Source organism: Balearica regulorum, chromosome 27 (assembly GCF_011004875.1).
Source record: "Balearica regulorum gibbericeps isolate bBalReg1 chromosome 27, bBalReg1.pri, whole genome shotgun sequence".
Taxonomy (NCBI): Eukaryota; Metazoa; Chordata; class Aves; order Gruiformes; family Gruidae; genus Balearica; species Balearica regulorum.
In genome coordinates, this window is record NC_046210.1 from 1,630,947 (window position 1) to 1,647,408 (window position 16,462).

At 51.0% G+C, this 16,462-nt stretch overlaps 2 protein-coding genes across 4 annotated transcripts in view; one reads left to right on the forward strand and one right to left on the reverse strand.

Annotated features, from left to right (window-relative positions):
- GOLGA7 (golgin A7) overlaps positions 1–16,462 on the reverse strand; it is a 128,285-nt gene that overhangs the window by 107,551 nt on the left and 4,272 nt on the right. The gene's annotated exons all lie outside the window — the stretch shown is intronic.
- The window catches only part of ZMAT4 (zinc finger matrin-type 4), a 179,750-nt gene that overhangs the window by 20,439 nt on the left and 142,849 nt on the right, over positions 1–16,462 (forward strand). For all 3 annotated transcript variants that reach the window (XR_012832616.1, XM_075736822.1, XM_075736823.1), the window contains exon 2: positions 12,384–12,485. Coding sequence is in view for 2 of the 3 variants with exons in the window: in XM_075736822.1 (XP_075592937.1) it covers positions 12,384–12,485 (102 nt within the window). In the remaining variant the exon portion in view is untranslated. The remainder of the gene's footprint in view (positions 1–12,383; positions 12,486–16,462) is intronic.

The following is a 16,462-nucleotide window of genomic DNA, read 5'->3' on the forward strand; positions in this document are numbered from 1 at the left end:
AATATAAGGCACGCGCTGAGTTTCGAAATTACATAAAGAAAATGGTAACGAGCTCCGAGCGCTGGATCTGCAGCACCCGGACTGGCTTGTCAGAAACCCCGGGAACAGGATGGAGTTGAACACCCGCTGCTTTTGAAGCTGTAAATTAATCAGTTAAACCCCCTGTTGTACGAGATGCTGTGCAAGCTCCTCTGTTATTTGAAATATAATAAACACGCGTGAGCTGACGGCGTTAGCAAGAGGCAGAAACTCGCGTGGGCTCTATGCGCTGCTGAGGTGTTTGGGCTGGCACGCGCGGGTGCAGCACGGCCAGCCCGAGCGCTGGGATTCGATCAGGATCGCAGCGAGGAGGTGCTGCCCATCATACCCCTGCCTTGAAACGCTCCAGGGTCTATGGACGTGCCCGCACGCTCTTGGTGAACAAGTGGGAGGCTGGAGTGATAAGTGGGATTTTTTTTTTTTATTTTTTTTTTTTCCCCACCATGCAAAAAAAAAAATTCAGAATGTTGGTGTTCACACGCGTGCCCCGGCGTGTCGGGTGGCTGAGCAGACTCCGTGATGGGGTCACACGGCAGCAGGGTGTTCGCAGAGCCGGCACAGGTCTTTGCTGCCCGGATTCCTCCCGTGGCCACGCTGGGGGTGTGTGTGTGTGGTGGGGGGGGGGTGGCTGGAGCCACGCCGGGGTCACACCAGACTTTGCACGGTGCTCACAAGTGGCGCTTGTGTTCTGCGGTCAGAGCCGGGCTGAGCCCTGGGGGTGTTTCCCCTGCTCTCAGCCGTAACCGTGCGTTGCGGGACGCTGGCGTCTCCCACATCCGTCCGCGCTTACCCTCTTCCTTGAGCTTCGCAGAGTCCTGCCTTGGTGACGGCACGTGGCAGAGAGAGCCGGAGTTTAGCTTAACTTAAAATGAAAACTAATTAATGAATTTTGTGTTTTCCGCCCTACAATGTCACTGATGAAAGCGTCAGGATGATAACTGTGGATCCAACTGCTTGTTTGAAAATATTGAGCGATTATACAAGTTTATGACAATATTATTTCCTGTCACTAGAGATGCTTCATGATACTACTAATTGTAGCAATAATTAATCTGTCTAATTTTCAAGCACACGACTGTAGTTCACGGGAGTCTGGCAGAGACTGGAGCCACGCAGAGCGCGGGGACCTGTTATTTTCTCTCTTTAATTGTCAGATATTTTTACTGCAATTTCCACTTGCCGTGCTGAGGTGAAGAGGCGCCAGGCTGTGGCCCCCGCCCCGGGGTGCTGCCCTCGCCTCCTCCCGGCGCAGGTTGGGGGTTCACGGGGATCCCCACGTCCTTGGACGGTCCTTTGCAGCGCGCGGCTCCCGCGCTGGGCAAGAAGTGGCATTGCGAAGCAGGAAGGAACCTAGTTCTCGGGGCCGTCTATAGTTATCTTTGTTAATTCATATTTGTGAAACTTTTGGAGTTTCACAGTCCCTTTCTGCAATGCAGGCTGTTTCAGGCTTTTTCACGTTACCAAGCTCTGTTACGGTTTCGGGGTGAGCTCTGTTAGCGCTGAGGAGGTCACGGGGCTGTGCCGTATCATCTCCGCCGGCTGGCGCAGATCGTGGTGCGAACCCCGTTGCATTCAGTCTTCTCAGCAATAAGTCGTGCCATAATGAGTGCTTCGTTCTCATCTGGCTCCGATTGTGCCAGGTGATGCTTTACTTTGGGAATTTGGTGTTACCCGATGGATGCTTTCCTCGTTCTAGAAATCCTGTACTGCCAGGTCTTGACCTCTTCGCTTCTGGTAGGTGGTATAACTGAGATGTCTCTTCCATCTGCTTTTTTTTGGAAAAGTCTGTGCCTTTTTAGAGGTTTTTGATCTGTGTGCACGTGATGCAAAGGTATTTTCCTGCCCCTACCAAAGCATGGAGGTTTTTTTGTTTGTTTTGCAGAATATACGCAAAAAATCTTCCAGCTTTTTTCCCTCTCAGCCAGAAAGGAAGGCTGATGGCCGCGACTGAAGGATAACTTACAGACCCCACTTTGAAAACGGACGTTGTATGAGACACATTATCTTGTTTTAACGCCTTTCTGTTGCTTCTCGGTACCACAGGGGATGCTTAATAACTAGTGTAGGAATAGGAGTCCCCAGACTATGCAGGGAGAGGGAGACCTTTCCAAATCCTGGAGTCAGAGCCAATCTCCCAAAGGAGCAGTCACTGCCCAGCCTGGAGCGTGCCCAACTCCGGCCCTTCTGCAATGGCAGTGTAATTTCTCACTGATGAAAATAGAATAGTTTGGGTTTCTGGAGACCCTTTCACATGCAGAGCTGGAGCACTACAATGGGCATTGATGAACCATCTCTCGCTGCTCATCTGTCGGTGAGGATGGAATAGTGGTGTGGTTTCCTTCCAGAGGGGAAAACAAAGCGTGAATTATCGGAGCGGCTTGCTGAAATGCTCCCAAATACAAGGCAGGTCTGAAGTCCAGCATGCTTCTGCTCCACGTGGACAAGCATGGGAGAATCTCCTGCTTCTTGGGGAACACAAATGCAAACAAAAGAAGGGTTGTTTTTTTTTTCTTTTTTCAAATCACGGATGGGCAAAGAAAGAGGCTGTAGGAGGGGTGTAAATGTTTTATGTTTTACTTAAGATAAAGCTCCTTGTTTGCTGTTGCGCACAAAGCTAATTGACAGATTACATGATAACGTGAAGAAGTTTAATGAAATCTGCTGATACCCTTTAGAGGATGTGGAATTTGGATGTGCAATTAAATTAGGCGAGGGGTTTAGCTGCGCCGTGCTAACTAGGGGACTTAGATACAAACCATTTGCATTCCCGGTGTCTTGCGTCTAAATCATTGCATTGATTACAAAAAGCCCTGCTATAGCAGGGGAGCTGTAGCTGAAGGCAGGAGAGTCCATCAATCATTACAAGTAGGAAGGGTTCCTGGCCGACGCTGCTCGGCTGCCTCAGGGAGACCTGGGCTCCCGTAAATCCTCACCGGGTGGCACTTGGTGAGGCAGCTCCGGCCGGCGAATATCGGATGCGTTGCGGACAGGAGGGGAGAGGAGCTCAGCCCACTCGTGGGAGCTGGGATGACAGCCAGGATAACCAGGAGCATCTCTGCTTTGGCTGTCGCTAACTTTGTTGACCTTTGCTGGGCAGGGAGCTTCTAGGGCTGTCGGCAAGCAAGCAGCGACGTTAAAGTGATTTGGGGTTCGGGTTGTTGAGGCTGAAGCTGTTTCTGGGAAGAGGTGCTTTAGCTTGGCCAGCTAGACCAGCGTGCAGGCTTTTATTGCGGAATCCGGTATTAAAATAATCCCCCCATCAGCGATGGACAGATTTGTTCTCCAAGGGCTTCTTCTAAGCTCGTTGCCACCTTACATGGCTTTGCCTCTTGGGTTTCTGAGCTGAAGCTGATGGGGAATGACAAGCCCTGATTATGCAAAGCACCAGAGGCTACGAGCTGCAGGCACGGGATTCAGCTTGACTCGCTTCCTACTGTTTTGTACGTTATTAGGGAGCCACAGGAAAAAGTAGGTCCTGCTTATCCAAAAATAAATGTGGCGTCCTGATTGTCACTGCAGAGAAAGGCTGCGCGGGGGTTTCTGCCCCCCCGGCCTCGGCTCCTGCTGCGGCGCAGCCCTGGCACCCACCCGCAGGGCAGGGAGCGGGGCAGGGCAGCAGCAACCCCCCCGACTTTTGGGGTGCCCACAGCCCGGCAGCGTGGACCGCGATCTGGGGAGGCTCAGAGACTATTTCTGCCTCTCTTTGTGAGAAACCACCGTTTCCATAGCAACCACGAGCATCACATGGTAACCCTGGCTCTGCAGCATGGGAGCCCGCAAGGCGCCTCGCTGCGCCCCGCCGCTCCCAGCCCCGCGACGCCCCGACGCCCCGCAGGGTCCCTGGGGGGGGTGCGGGGGTCCTTAGGGCGTGCGGGTCCCAGAGGGGCCGGGGCAGCCTGGTGCTCGTGGCTGGGGGTGGAAATGCAGCCCTGGGCGGCAGGGGTGGGGAGAAGCGGGGAGAGGGGAGCAGTGGGGGGATGTAAAAGGGGAGGGAAAGGAGCGGGCGCTGCCGGGTTGTGTCGGACCAGGCTGGCTTCCCAGGGTGGGGCTTTGTCGTGGGGAATCCATTTCTGCAGGGAGGTGCCAGCAAGCAGAGACATCCCAGGCCAGGGTACCCAGTTACTTGCTCATCCCGGTACAAGTGAGTCCCTCCCCTCTGCCATCCGACTGCGTCAAACCCTCCATCTGGGAATGCAGCCTCTGCTGAAGCCTGCAGGGTTCTGTTTTAACCCCTTCTTGCAGGAGGTTTCTGGGCCATCCCCAACCACAGGGCTGAGCCGTGCTGGGGTCAGTGCCGGAGCCCCGTCCTTGAAGCGTGCAGGATGCAGAATTGATGCCCTGAGGCACGAAATGTGATTGCTCTTTGTTCGGTTCCTACAAACTTTATTAAAGCAATCACAATATATCAATCTCCCTTTTAAAATATATTTTTATTCCAGTCAGCACGTGGATGCAATTAAGTCCTGCCACACGACGTACTGTGAATAATTAGAACGATTTGCGTGTCTAACCGGATACGGGTATTTGTAGGGAAGGGGTGGTGCCACTCGCAAAACTGCAGTGTAGCTCCCTTTACACTCAGCAGCATCCTTCCTCCGTCACCCCCCCGAGGCAACTCATGGCACGGAGGGGGGCTGGCTCTCTGCCGCGCACACAGGTCGCTCCTTTGCTCTCAAAATCCACGTGCTGGATCCATCCTCTAATTTCCTTGCCTCGGCCTTTGTTCCCACCTCAGACAGGCAGTAGGTCAAAAAGGCACCGGCTGGATTTTACTGCCGCGCGTAAGCTCCCGTCTCCTCCGTTTGCTCCTGTGCCGGGCTGTGCGGCGGTGCTGGGCGGGGGATGCAGAGCACAGAACACACCTGGAGCCCTTGGCTTTGCTGCTTCTCTGCCTGGAAGGCATCTTCCACGCCTCGTGGCTTCCCTCTGGCCAGAGGGCACTGCTTTTCCTGAAATGTTCATCAGGTGTGTTTGGTTTGGTTTGGTTTTTTTTTTCTTGCTCGATCCTGCTATTTTTAAATGGTACCTTGGTGATGCCTGTGATGAGGTAAGGAGGTGGGAACATCTGGCAACTCCCCTGCTCGAGGGAATTCAATGCGACATCCCTGGCGAGATCCGGCTCCCGCGGCTCAATCCTGCGCAGAGGAGCGTGCGACCTGTCCCTCTTCCCGTGCGTCTGCTCTTGGGGTCCCGTGGGATGTTTCTCGCCCCTTGCATGGAGCAGGGCAGAGCTCTCCCGGCGTGGGGGGGACAAGCACCAACGTGGGTGCTCTCCCCCCCCGCCATGGCGTGGGAGCTGCAAGGCTCCTTTCAAAAAGATCACCTCTCTCCACTGAGAGGACGCTGTTGCTGTCTAACTGTCCCTTTCCTAGTCCTGGCAAACATCGTGGAGTAAGTCCAGAGCAATTTGGCTGCTTACGCTGGGGGCAGTTGTGGGAAGTTGGGCGTTTGGGGTGCTCAGGGTGAGACTTTTGTCTGCATCGAGGCTCTGTCTCCTCCACGTTGCTCTCCGCAGCCTCTCCTCTGTGTTTTGACACATGCAGCAGACATGTGCAGGATCTGTCCTGCTCCCCAGCTCATGCCACACGCAATCTCGTTCTGATCTTCAAGGCTCCAATAAAGCGTGTCAAAATGCATCAAAGGCTGAATGCAGAAGTGATGCAAATTGACTCTGGAGAGGATTTTGGGAATGGAGGGAGTAGGGAGGTGGCAGATAAACCCCAAACCAAACAAGAATTGCAGGGAAGATGAAGCGTGGCAGAGACGGCAGATGTGCAGCACAGCTGGAGGGACACGGAGCATCTTTTGGTTTGGCAGGAGAACGGGAAAAACTGAAAATAGCACGCACATCCTCCGAAGACGTGGTTTTTAGTGAGCTCCTTGAAGCGCAGGGACCACACCACCGTCACCTCTGGGGTACAGGATTATCTGGGCTGCCCCATCCCCTCCCCTTTTCTCCCGGTAGCCGGGGGTGGCTCTCTGCGCGGGGAGGCTGTCGTGCTCTCCGGTGCCCGGAGCACTCCTTTCTCAAGGCGATAAAAGCAGGAGGAGAATTGAACTCGTGGAACAGGCTCAACCATCCATCACGCTGATAGTGCTGGGAAATAAGGCACTTCAAAAGGCAGTATTTTGCATTTCTTCAGATGCCTTGTTGTAAGTGCAGTGACACAGTTGCCGAAAGCACATTAATTATTAGTAAAGACTTTTTTTCTTTTTAGTGCAAGACAAATTAAACAACAGAAGAAAACAGGAAGTGTTACATGAGATGTTAATCCATGGGAGAGTGACAGCAGCAAAAGCCCCAAATAATTCATAACATGAAAATCAGGACATTTAATTTTTGGCTTGTTGTTTGTATTTGGCATTCGCGCACATGCTCAGTTGCCACTTCTCTAGTGCTCCAGTACGGAGGTTTCGAAGCTGTTAATTCTGGGAAAGGTGATTAAGGCCCTCGAGAGTAAATTGGATAAGGGACTGCAATTTTTTTTTTTTCTTTCCTCTCTTCTGGAAGAAACGGCGTTGTTGAATTCAGTGCTTTATTGTATAGTGTTCCTTGTCCTTGATTGTACAATGGGAAAAATGAACCTGTGCAGAAATTCCTGGTGCGATCAAACGAACACCTCGGTGACAAGGCTCAGGATGAATTTGCCCCGGTGTCGTTGCAGGCAGGGGAGTGGGTCCCAGCTGGCTCGGGGAGAGCAGCCCTGCACGACGGGTAGCTTGAGGGATGCTCCCCTAAACCTGGTAGCAGTGTTTGGGGCTGGGCTGGGGGAGGAAATTTGGCACTGAGAAGCAGTGATTTTAAACAATTTAAAAAAAAAAAAAAAAAAGTTCAGTCAGAAAGGCAGAAATGTAGCTGGAAGGGACCAGTGGGAGGCACGGCCGGCGGGGACGGTGGGAAGCAGTTTCCTTCCCATGGGCACCGGTGCTTTCGGCAGAGCGCGGCGAGGCAGTGCCCGGAGCGGGGCAGACGGGCTCGCTTCTCCTGCTCGTGTTTGGGCGTGTTGCACGGGTCACCGCCACCTTCTGCTCGAGTCCTTGGGGTCTGCGGGGCCTCGGCTGGGCGAGGAAGAGGTTGGGTTTGCAGGTCTGCGGTCGCAGCAACTGAGTCAGCAGCTTCTGGGATGGTTGTCTGTAATTTTTATCCTTGTACCTGAGGCATGCGTCGTAAAGTTTAGACAACGGTTACCCAGGGACTTGGCTCTGGTCTCCGATTTAGATCCTTCGTTTGCTGTCTCCATTTAACACGTCCCCTCCTGAGCCGTTGCTCTAAGTGCCGTGGGATCTGCCGGCGCGGGCGCTTGCAAGCAGCGCAGGAAGGGCGTTTGGAAAAGCTGCGAGCCGTCTGCTTCTGACAACAGGCTGGTTAGGCGAGGGATGGTGCTGCATTTTCAGATTCCCTACCCTGAAGTGACATGAAGTCGTCTGCAGCTTCTCAGGGTTTTCGTGGTTTTCTGCTTATTGTCAAAATTCAGAAATAATTGACAGTGAACAATACCAAGGGTAGTCTGTGAGTTGATATAAAAGGCAGAACTTGGAATTAGAAAAACTGTCTAGTTCACATTTGTCATGTATTCTGGAACTTTTGCTGCCAGTTCTGAATTTCCCATTATTAAAAGAACTTCTTTTCCTACTCACTGAGCTCATTGCTCAAAAAAAAGGGGGGGGGGGGGTGATGAACTTGATATCGGGGGGTATACAACAATAAAAATAGAAGCAGCTCGCTGAGGGAAGGTTGCCGGAAAGGAGATCTCAACAGCATTTATCAGAGACGTGATGGGAAGTATTTGCTAGCAGTGACTGCAGATTGTGCTTCTGCTCCTGCCTGGTGAGTGAGGACCCCGAGGGCTGCTGCAACTTGCACCCATCCAGCTGGTGCTCTGGACCTAACTGAGGTCCTGTAGCGGTTTTACTGTCCTGGCTGGGTCTGGATTGCAAAAGCATTTATTGCAGGGCCGCTTCCATCGCTCTCCTTTGTGACAGGTACACGTTCAGCACGTGTCCGTGTCCGGCGGGATTCAGCTGGTGCAAAGCATGCCTTAAAAAGGAATTTGGCTTTGAATATGTCTCTGATGTCAATATGTGGATTGCTGGCCTCTAAAATTTAATGCAACTTAGTTAGCATCTTTCTAGCAGTTGCCAAAAACTGGAGTCAGCCCCATCAAATTGATTTTCATTAAGCTGTTACAGTCACTGAAACTGCTGAGAAGAATCGTAGCCATATGGCACAAGGTATTTAAAATGAAGTCTCTTATGACACAGTTTGGAGATGCTGAGCTGACATGTGCAGAGGTTGCTGATCTGAAGCGGGGAGGGGGGACGTCGACACTTGAGTGCCAACCCAATAAATGATAAACCCCACTGGAAGGAGACAAAGCGATCGGTGTTTGTGACGGAGGCCCCGCTGTCCATGTCCCCACCTGAGGAGGAGACCAAGAGTTTTAGATATTTAGACCCTGGTGTGCAGACCAAGCGCTTCTGCTCAGCTGAACGGTCTGAGGCCAGTTGGCAAGGCTACGAATTGCACGTTAATTCTTCAACTCTCAGCAAGAAAAGCCTCTGAGAGCGTGCAGGGAACACGTCCCTCCTTGTTCAGCATCTGCGGTTCTCCTCGAGCCTCCTGGAGGCGTGTGGTCCTTCGCAGCCACGGACACGCTGAAGTCTGATGGCTGGCGGTGGAGGAAACCCCCCTCCTTTCCCTTCTGCGTAGTGAGGACCGGCCAAAGGCTAGACAGTGCTAGGAGCTGTTAGGTGCTTGTAGGCAGGGAGAGCCAGAGTGGAATTAAGTGATTAGAAATACATAAATATTAATTGCTTATGAACTCCCTTTATGATACTTACAGGCAGAAGATGTTAATAAATCGTTGCTAGCATTGACCCACAAAACAATAATGCAGAGCGTATCTGAGCCAAGACAAAAAGGTGGGCGGGGGGGGGAAAGGAGCTTTTCTGGATCAGGAGAAAGCCCTGGGTTTAGGTCAGGTGCCCCCACACCAAAGCTGTGTTCTTTTTCCCAGGGCTTCGTGTCTAGAGTCCGCCCCTTGCTGCGGAGGGGAGCCCCTTGCAGTTATGCAGAGATGCCACCTCGCTGCGGTTACAGCATCCCTGGACCAGTCCCTTTGCATGAAGCAGATAGGTCCCTCGTTTGGGTTATGTGTTGTAACGGGGGCTCTGCTCAGATCCCCAGGGAAATACCAGCCCTGGCCCTTGACAGGACAAGGGGGAATGGGTTTAAGCTAAAGGAAGGGAGATTTAGATTAGATGTTAGAAAGAAATTCTTTACTGTTGAAGTGCTGAGGCCCTGGCAGAGGTTGCCCCGAGAAGCTGTGGCTGCCCCTGGCTCCCTGGCAGTGGTCAAGGCCAGGTTGGATGGGGCTTTGGGCAACCTGGGCTAGTGGAGGGTGTCCCTGCCCATGGCAGGAGGTTGGGACTGGATGGGCTGTGAGGTCCCTCCCAACCCAAACCTTTCTATCATTCTATGACCTTTCCTATGGCCTGCGTGCAAGACCAACCCTGCGGACCGTGGCCATGAGAGTGCCCGTTCTAAAACACGCGGCGCAGAAGGGTGCGTGTTCATGCATTCGTTTCACCACGTATTACCTTGCCATCCTTCTGATGTACTGCTCTAGCATGTTATCCTAGAAAGGAAAATAGAAGAATAAGGGGAAAAAAAAAATGTTTTTAAGAAAAGCAAAGGATCCAGCTAATGGCCACCAAAGGTAAAAGCTTTATTCAGAGCCAGCAGGAGTTTAAAGTCTCAGTCGTCAGGAAGGGACTCTGGGGATGTAAGGCTGGAGAGACAATTAGGAGGCTACTGAGAAGGGGAAGAGGCTTTTGCTCTTCTATTGTGTTTGTGTGGGACAGGTAAATGTCTGTTTTCTCAAGTTAATGGCTGGTACTTGAATTTAAACTTGTTTTCCGGCTGTCTGGGTTTTAGTGGCAGCTTTGCAAGGGTGATTTGTATAAATGGGTGCTGGTAGTGGATTGCTTGTGTGGAAATCTTCCTTGTTAAGGCGACTCTATTATTTTTGTCAAACCGTTTGTAATACGTTTTGCCCAAAGCAGTTATTGTTATCAGAACTTCCTAATTATTTCAAGTGGCCAAGCTTACATACGGCTTGAATGCTCTCTACAGTTTAGCCTAATATATTCATGCACAAGCATGAAGGAGGCTTTGCTTCCATTTATTCTCCTGTTCCTCCTAATCCCCATCCCTCGCTCTCCTGCCTCGCTGTCCTTCTCATCGCTATGAAAAGCAATACCTGCAAAACCAAGCAGCGTGCCCTGGCTTTTGTTTTCTGCTTTCCGTGGCCTCGTGCAGCAGGATGGGACCCGTCGGACAGCACGCAGGGGATGCTCCTGTCGCGTGTAGCCTGGAACCGTGCTCGCGCTGTGTTTCTTGAGGGGCTGCCATTCCAGAGAGACTTTAGGAGGTAACTCGAATAGTTAGGCGTGAATCATGCTGCATAACGTTTACGTCGTCAGCATCATCACTGTATTCACCTGTTGCGATGCAATATATCTTTGTGTGGTAACAATGGTATATAAAACCTAACAGGCAATATTGAGGCTAACAAATCCTCTACCTGTATCAGAAGTTACTGCTTAGAGAAAAGACATTAAATCCAGCTCCTGGATAAGCCTGTTTAACCCTTGCTGCCATAAAGCCGCGGACAGGCAGCTCCATTGGTATGTGCATATGTTAGAGGCAGAACAGGCTTGGGATCTGTTATCAGAGCATGAAGGGCTAAGCTAACACTGAGCAGCTTTTGATTTACTCCGATTTTTTTTTTGCAATGAGAGTTTATACTGTGAGCATGGCAGACTGCATGCAAATGAGGGCAATATTACCTGCCTCTTAGCTGCTGGCTTGGGGTTTAATGAGATTCTTTGGTTTGCCTTGTGTCAATCTGTTGTATTTAAGGGAGACTTCTTCCCTCCGCTTTATTTTGCCTTTGATGCAATTTTGCAATGCTTCGTGTACTCATAAAAGGGTTTTTTGGTGTCTTTGAAAGTTTCTCAATGCAGTGTTTCTCTAGACAGAGTAAATGAAGATTAAACCTAGGCAGCTAGCGAGAGAAAACGAGTGTCTTTGCAGACTCAAACAGCAGGGGCACCAGCAGAGGAGCTCTGAGAGTTGCTTTGCTAGACCACGAACATCCGGAAAAACCTTTTCGTGGAGCTGAGGGCAAGTCTCTCCGGGCTGGGAGCTTCTGGCGTGGACTCAGCTGCTTTTTTTTATGAGATGTGCAGGGTTCTTGATACTTGTGAGACTGCAGCACCTTTGGGGGTTTGGTGCAACCACCTCCAGCTCTTGCAGCGGGCTGGCAGGCAGATGTGCACCGAAAGCTTCGCTCCCCGAGGGAACAGGCGCCGTCAGCCATGGGGGGGTCTGGGATGTCCCCCGTGTCGCTGCTGGGCTGTGCCAGGTCTTTCTCCATCTGATTGTTTTTCTGCCAGTGACATCTCGTAACTTGTCATTTCCATGTTGTTTTTCTTCCTAATCAGTGGCATAAACTCTCTAAAAACTGTATTACCAGTCTTCATTATGCCCAGGCTTGTGATGATTGTGAATTAATAGACTTCACCTTGGCATTAGTCAGAAGGCATCGGCCTCTGTTTCCCTCTTGAGTTGCACTGGGGTTTTTTGTTTTTTAAATATCCTGACTGTGAAGCTACTTCTGGCGGCGTTTTCTTTCTCTGCCTGGGTTCAGTCTCTTATGAGCCTCGACCTTCCTGATGCGCATCACGGTTATCGGTTCGGAGCTGGATACCTGCAACCGCTTGCATAACGAGGAAGGTGTGAACAGGGAACTGAAGTATTCCTGTGAACCGGATCACTGTGAGCTCTTCTCGTAAGTGCAAGTGTCCTCCTTAGAAGTAGCAGGGGAACGCACAAATATTTAAACAGCTGCCTGAGAACAGCCCAGTAAATCACCCGAGCAATTTCCTTCCGTGTCTAAATTGAGAAATACAGCAGAGCATCCTTCCAGCTTAAAAACACCTTCCTACAGGTTGTAACGATATTTGCGGTTTATACAAAACTCTTTATCAGCTCTTTCGTATCATGTAACAAATGGTTCAGCGTGTTTCGAACCGCGAGTGATGTACACCGTAGCTGGTTATGTACGTGGGATTTGTAGATATGAGAGGTAACGGAGAAGAACAGCCGCTTACAGCTGTAGCTCACGCAGATGTAATTGCAGAGCAGCAGAGGAACCTGTGCCGCGTCTGTGGCCGAGGGCGTCCAGCGGGTCGTGTCCAGCTGGACCCCCTTCAAACCTGGCCTGTTCTACCTGTTGTAACTGATTCTGCTTCTTGTCTCTTCTCTCTGTCACGAACAGATGAAATCGTCCGACACCGACCAGGAATTGTTCACTGAAAGTTACTGCAAAGTGTGCAGCGCTCAGCTAATATCCGAGTCCCAGCGCGTGGCCCATTACGAGGTAGGATGCTCTGCGGTAGCTCTGCTCGGTCCCTTTGTAACTCCTCCGTCGCTGCGTGTTTTACAGGGTGGCGTCAGCTACCGCGTTCCCAGCGAGTAGCTACACCAGCATTTAAAGTTCCTCTCCGAAAAGTCAAGATTCAAAAAGACTGTTTTTACTGGTGGCTGCTTAGTCTGTAAATGATGTCACTGCAGCGTTGTCTGCTGCATGTCTGGTTTTTTTCTTCTGTCTAAATTTGCAAAGTCAGGCTGCCATTCGAATGTGACTGCAAGCTGGTTTTCAAAGAAACATAGTTTGCGAGGAGATCGATTAAGAGTTCAGCAAAACGAACTCCGGTTTCTATATTAGATGTGCTGCGCTGTGCTTTGCTGAGTAGGAATCACTGATTGTGCAGAGAATAGATTAGTATTTGTGAATATATTTAAGCACTTAAGAGGTAGGCAAGCAATAAACAATTAGAAAAGATATATTATTAGAGACACGTTAGAACAGCAATTAACAGCACTGAATATCTTCAAAACAAAATTAAATACATTCCAGTTAAACAAGGGAGGGAATTACTGAGGGATATGCTGCTGTGAAATCCTTCAAGAAAGAAAACCCGCTGCCTTGGTCCCTGCTCCCTGGGGTGTGGGATACGTGCACCGAGCAATTCTGCAGCAGCGCGGCGTAAGTCCTCGTCGCGGCGAGGGGCCGTCTCGGCGTTAACCCGACAGGAAAACAGAAATTTTCTCGTTCGTGTTCAGATAAAGAGGAGGGCGCAGGATCGCTTGGTGGTGGTTGTGCAGGAGGGATTCGAGCGCAGTGGGTCACCCTTTGCACGGTGTTAACTGCCCAGGGAGCAGAGGTCTGACCTCACCGGTGACGCCTGGCTGCGCGGTCAGTGACGTGCGGAGGAAGGATGCGGGATACGGTCTGGTCTCTCCTGCAGGACTCCAGGAGAAGAGCTGATGGATGTGGAAAGCCTGAGGATGAGGGACTTCTGCACTCACGGGGGCTGCGTGGCTCAGCTGCGTTTTGCCCTTGCTTTTGGATACACCGCCAGTGTCTGCAGTATTTCACCAAAATGAGAATTTGTGCTAAGAGGCCTGGAAAACAAAGTTTCCCCAAACTTTTGCTCTGATTCAAGTGTTTAGCAATGGATATACAGGGGAGACGTTTGTCTTTGCGGCCAGTGGAGACGTACAAGAAGCTTCATCAACACACAGCATCCGAGGATGCTGTGCTGCGCCAATAGGCAATACGAACAATAATGCGCGTTTACTCGTAAGGCGCTTTACGTGTCTCTTTAGGTGAATTCCTTAAGAGAGCTCCTCTCGCTGCCCTCGGTGTGCAGCAGAGATCCCTGGCAGGTGCTGTGAGGTCTAAGGCTGCGGTTTTAGGGCCACCTTCAAGATCTTGATAAAGGGCAATGCAGATGCCAAATTTTGTCTACAGGAGGCAGAAGCATTGCCGCAGGAACGGGAGCAGCGACTGGGAGCAATGGGGTTGCTCAGCCAATCTCTTTTCTTCTGCGCCTGTAATTGTGGGTATGAGCTGAATCATTAATTCATAGCAGATGTTTTTGAAATGTGGAAAACAAGACGCTTTTCTGTTGTATATTTTAGCGTGAGGTTGTGTGCTCGTTTGTCATCCCCTGTGAAATCCCAGCAGACGCAGCAGACGTTCGGCACAATAACGTCATTACCAAACCTTGCCTGCTGGGTTGTGTAATGCAAAGCAGAGGGATGGAGAGAGCAAACCGTGTCCCATCCCCGGCCGGGGGTCTCCTCCGGTGGCCCCAGGGGCTGAAGGTGCCTCTGCCCCGCAGCTGGGCCGTGTCCCCGCAGCAGCCTCTGCTCTCGACAGGGAGGCTTGGGTGCCTTGGAGCGTCTGTTCTGCTCACGCTCTGGAGCGTAACGCACGTTCGCCTTGTACCCCGGTCCCAAGAAACCTGCAGACGCAGCGAGAGGGTTGAAAATCTTGCCCCGAGCGTTTACAGGAAGGTGGTGCCCACGAGGAGCTCTCGCGGGGTGCAGCACGGCCGTGCCCTGGATGTCTTCCTCCACGCGGCCGATGCGGGAAGCCTTTGGGCTGCTGGCAGCTCCGTGCAGCATCGAGCCTTGCAGGGGAGGATCCTGACTCCATGTGCTTGGACTGCAAATGTGAAGGGAAAACCGCTCTGCGGCGCTCCCGGCTCCTTCCCGATGTGAGCTGGACAGGGTTTCGAGAGACCGGAGCAAATAATTTGCAGCGAGTCTCCTCTTAGGTGAACTTGGTTTCTGTTTCTAGTCAGACGTTGGGCAAGCAGTATGTGATTTCCCCACGTATGTTAATCGTGGAAAATTATTGGAGAATTATTTCTGCAAATAATTCTTGCTCTGACGCTGTTTCAGAGGGAGTTTGGTGGAAGCATCTGCCCCAGGAATGGTGCAGGCTGTTCTTTCTGCCAGGCACCTGCTCACAAGGTGTTTCTCATCCCTGGCCGGATGAGCAGATCGAGTCCGTGGTCAGAATATTCACTTTTGCAACACCAGGATTCGCAACGTGACTGTTCTGGTACGAACTGTGGTGTGTTGAATGTACCTGAGCTCCATCCTGCCTGAAACCGCCAGCCCTTGCTGCGAGCCAATTAGTTAATAGCAGGCGTGTAACATTCACTGTTTCTTCCTAATTAAAAAGTAGCTGGTCACAACTTTCACACCTCTTTTTTTTTTCTTCTTTCTTTCTTTTAAAAAGCATTCTATGGTCAAAATGGATTCTTTTTCACAGGGAAAATATCAACTTTGGAAAACTAAATTTTCTGCAAATAATTTTTCATTTCCTCTTCTAGAGTTGCTTTGTTTCAGCTTTTTGATTGGAGAAAAAAAAAATTACTGTCAATATCAAAGCACGCACTAAAACCACAATGCAAACAAACTTTTTGCACAGAGCAAAACTCTTCATTTTTAATTGACTTGAACTTTACGGAGAAAAGCGAAACACTGCAAAATAGAAATTCCACACTGGCGTGGTGCCTGCAGCTTGATCAAAATATTTCAGCCTTTCCATCCAGCTCCGTGTGTCCGCTGGTGTCGGGAGAGCTGCGCGGGGAAACTCCTGGTGCAGCCTGGAATCCCCCCCGCCGCGATCGTTTCCTTTGGTTTTCTGAAGACGGGACCAGCCGATGGAGCACCCCGGGGCAGGGGCCAGCCTGGCTGCCCACGGACACGGGGGGACCTCGGTGCTGGTGCGGCCACGGGGGTGCTGGGGCTTTGGGGCTCTGCCCGCGCCGAGGAGCAGCGCGGAACAAGCTGAGCACCGCGCTCAGCGCGCCGAGCCGCGTGCTCGGAGCTGGTGAAGGTACCTGCAGAAGATCATACTGGAAACCAGCAATCTCAAGCTCCTGGACTGTGCTGGCGATGCATCTTCCTTGGCGGCGTGGTTCGTTTTTGGTTCAGCGATGCCCTTAGCCTTACTGAGCCAGAGCTTAGAGAGAAAGGGAATTATTCTGCTGCCTCTCTAGCGCAGCCGAATAAGATCTGCAGCCTTTGTGCCAGGCACTGAAACCTTGGCTCCTCTGTGCATGCAAAATAAGACATTTCTCTGTAAGAAAATAGAGGGAAACGGCGTATGAAAGGGGGATGTTTTTATCTTGCCAAACAGGAATAGTCAGTTCCAATCGCTGTCTCGTCTCCTTCTCCAAATCATCGACCAATAACTCTTCTTTTCTTCTGCACTACTTTGCCAGGAATAAAAAATAATTTGATGTCAGTCGCGCAATATTAAGCGGTATTATTTCCAAGGGCAAGCGTAGTGGAAAAATGACAAAAGAATCAGAGTGTTTGCAGCATGTTTTTGCTCCCAACTTGACATACAGCAAAATACTGCCCTTATTTTATGTGCTTTGTGCAACTGTGTCTCTGGCTCTGTCTGATATGCCTGCTGCACCTTTGCTCTGCTTTCCATCGCTGTGAAAATGCCAGGTCCTGCTCTCCTGTCCAGGACTCGCTTTAGGG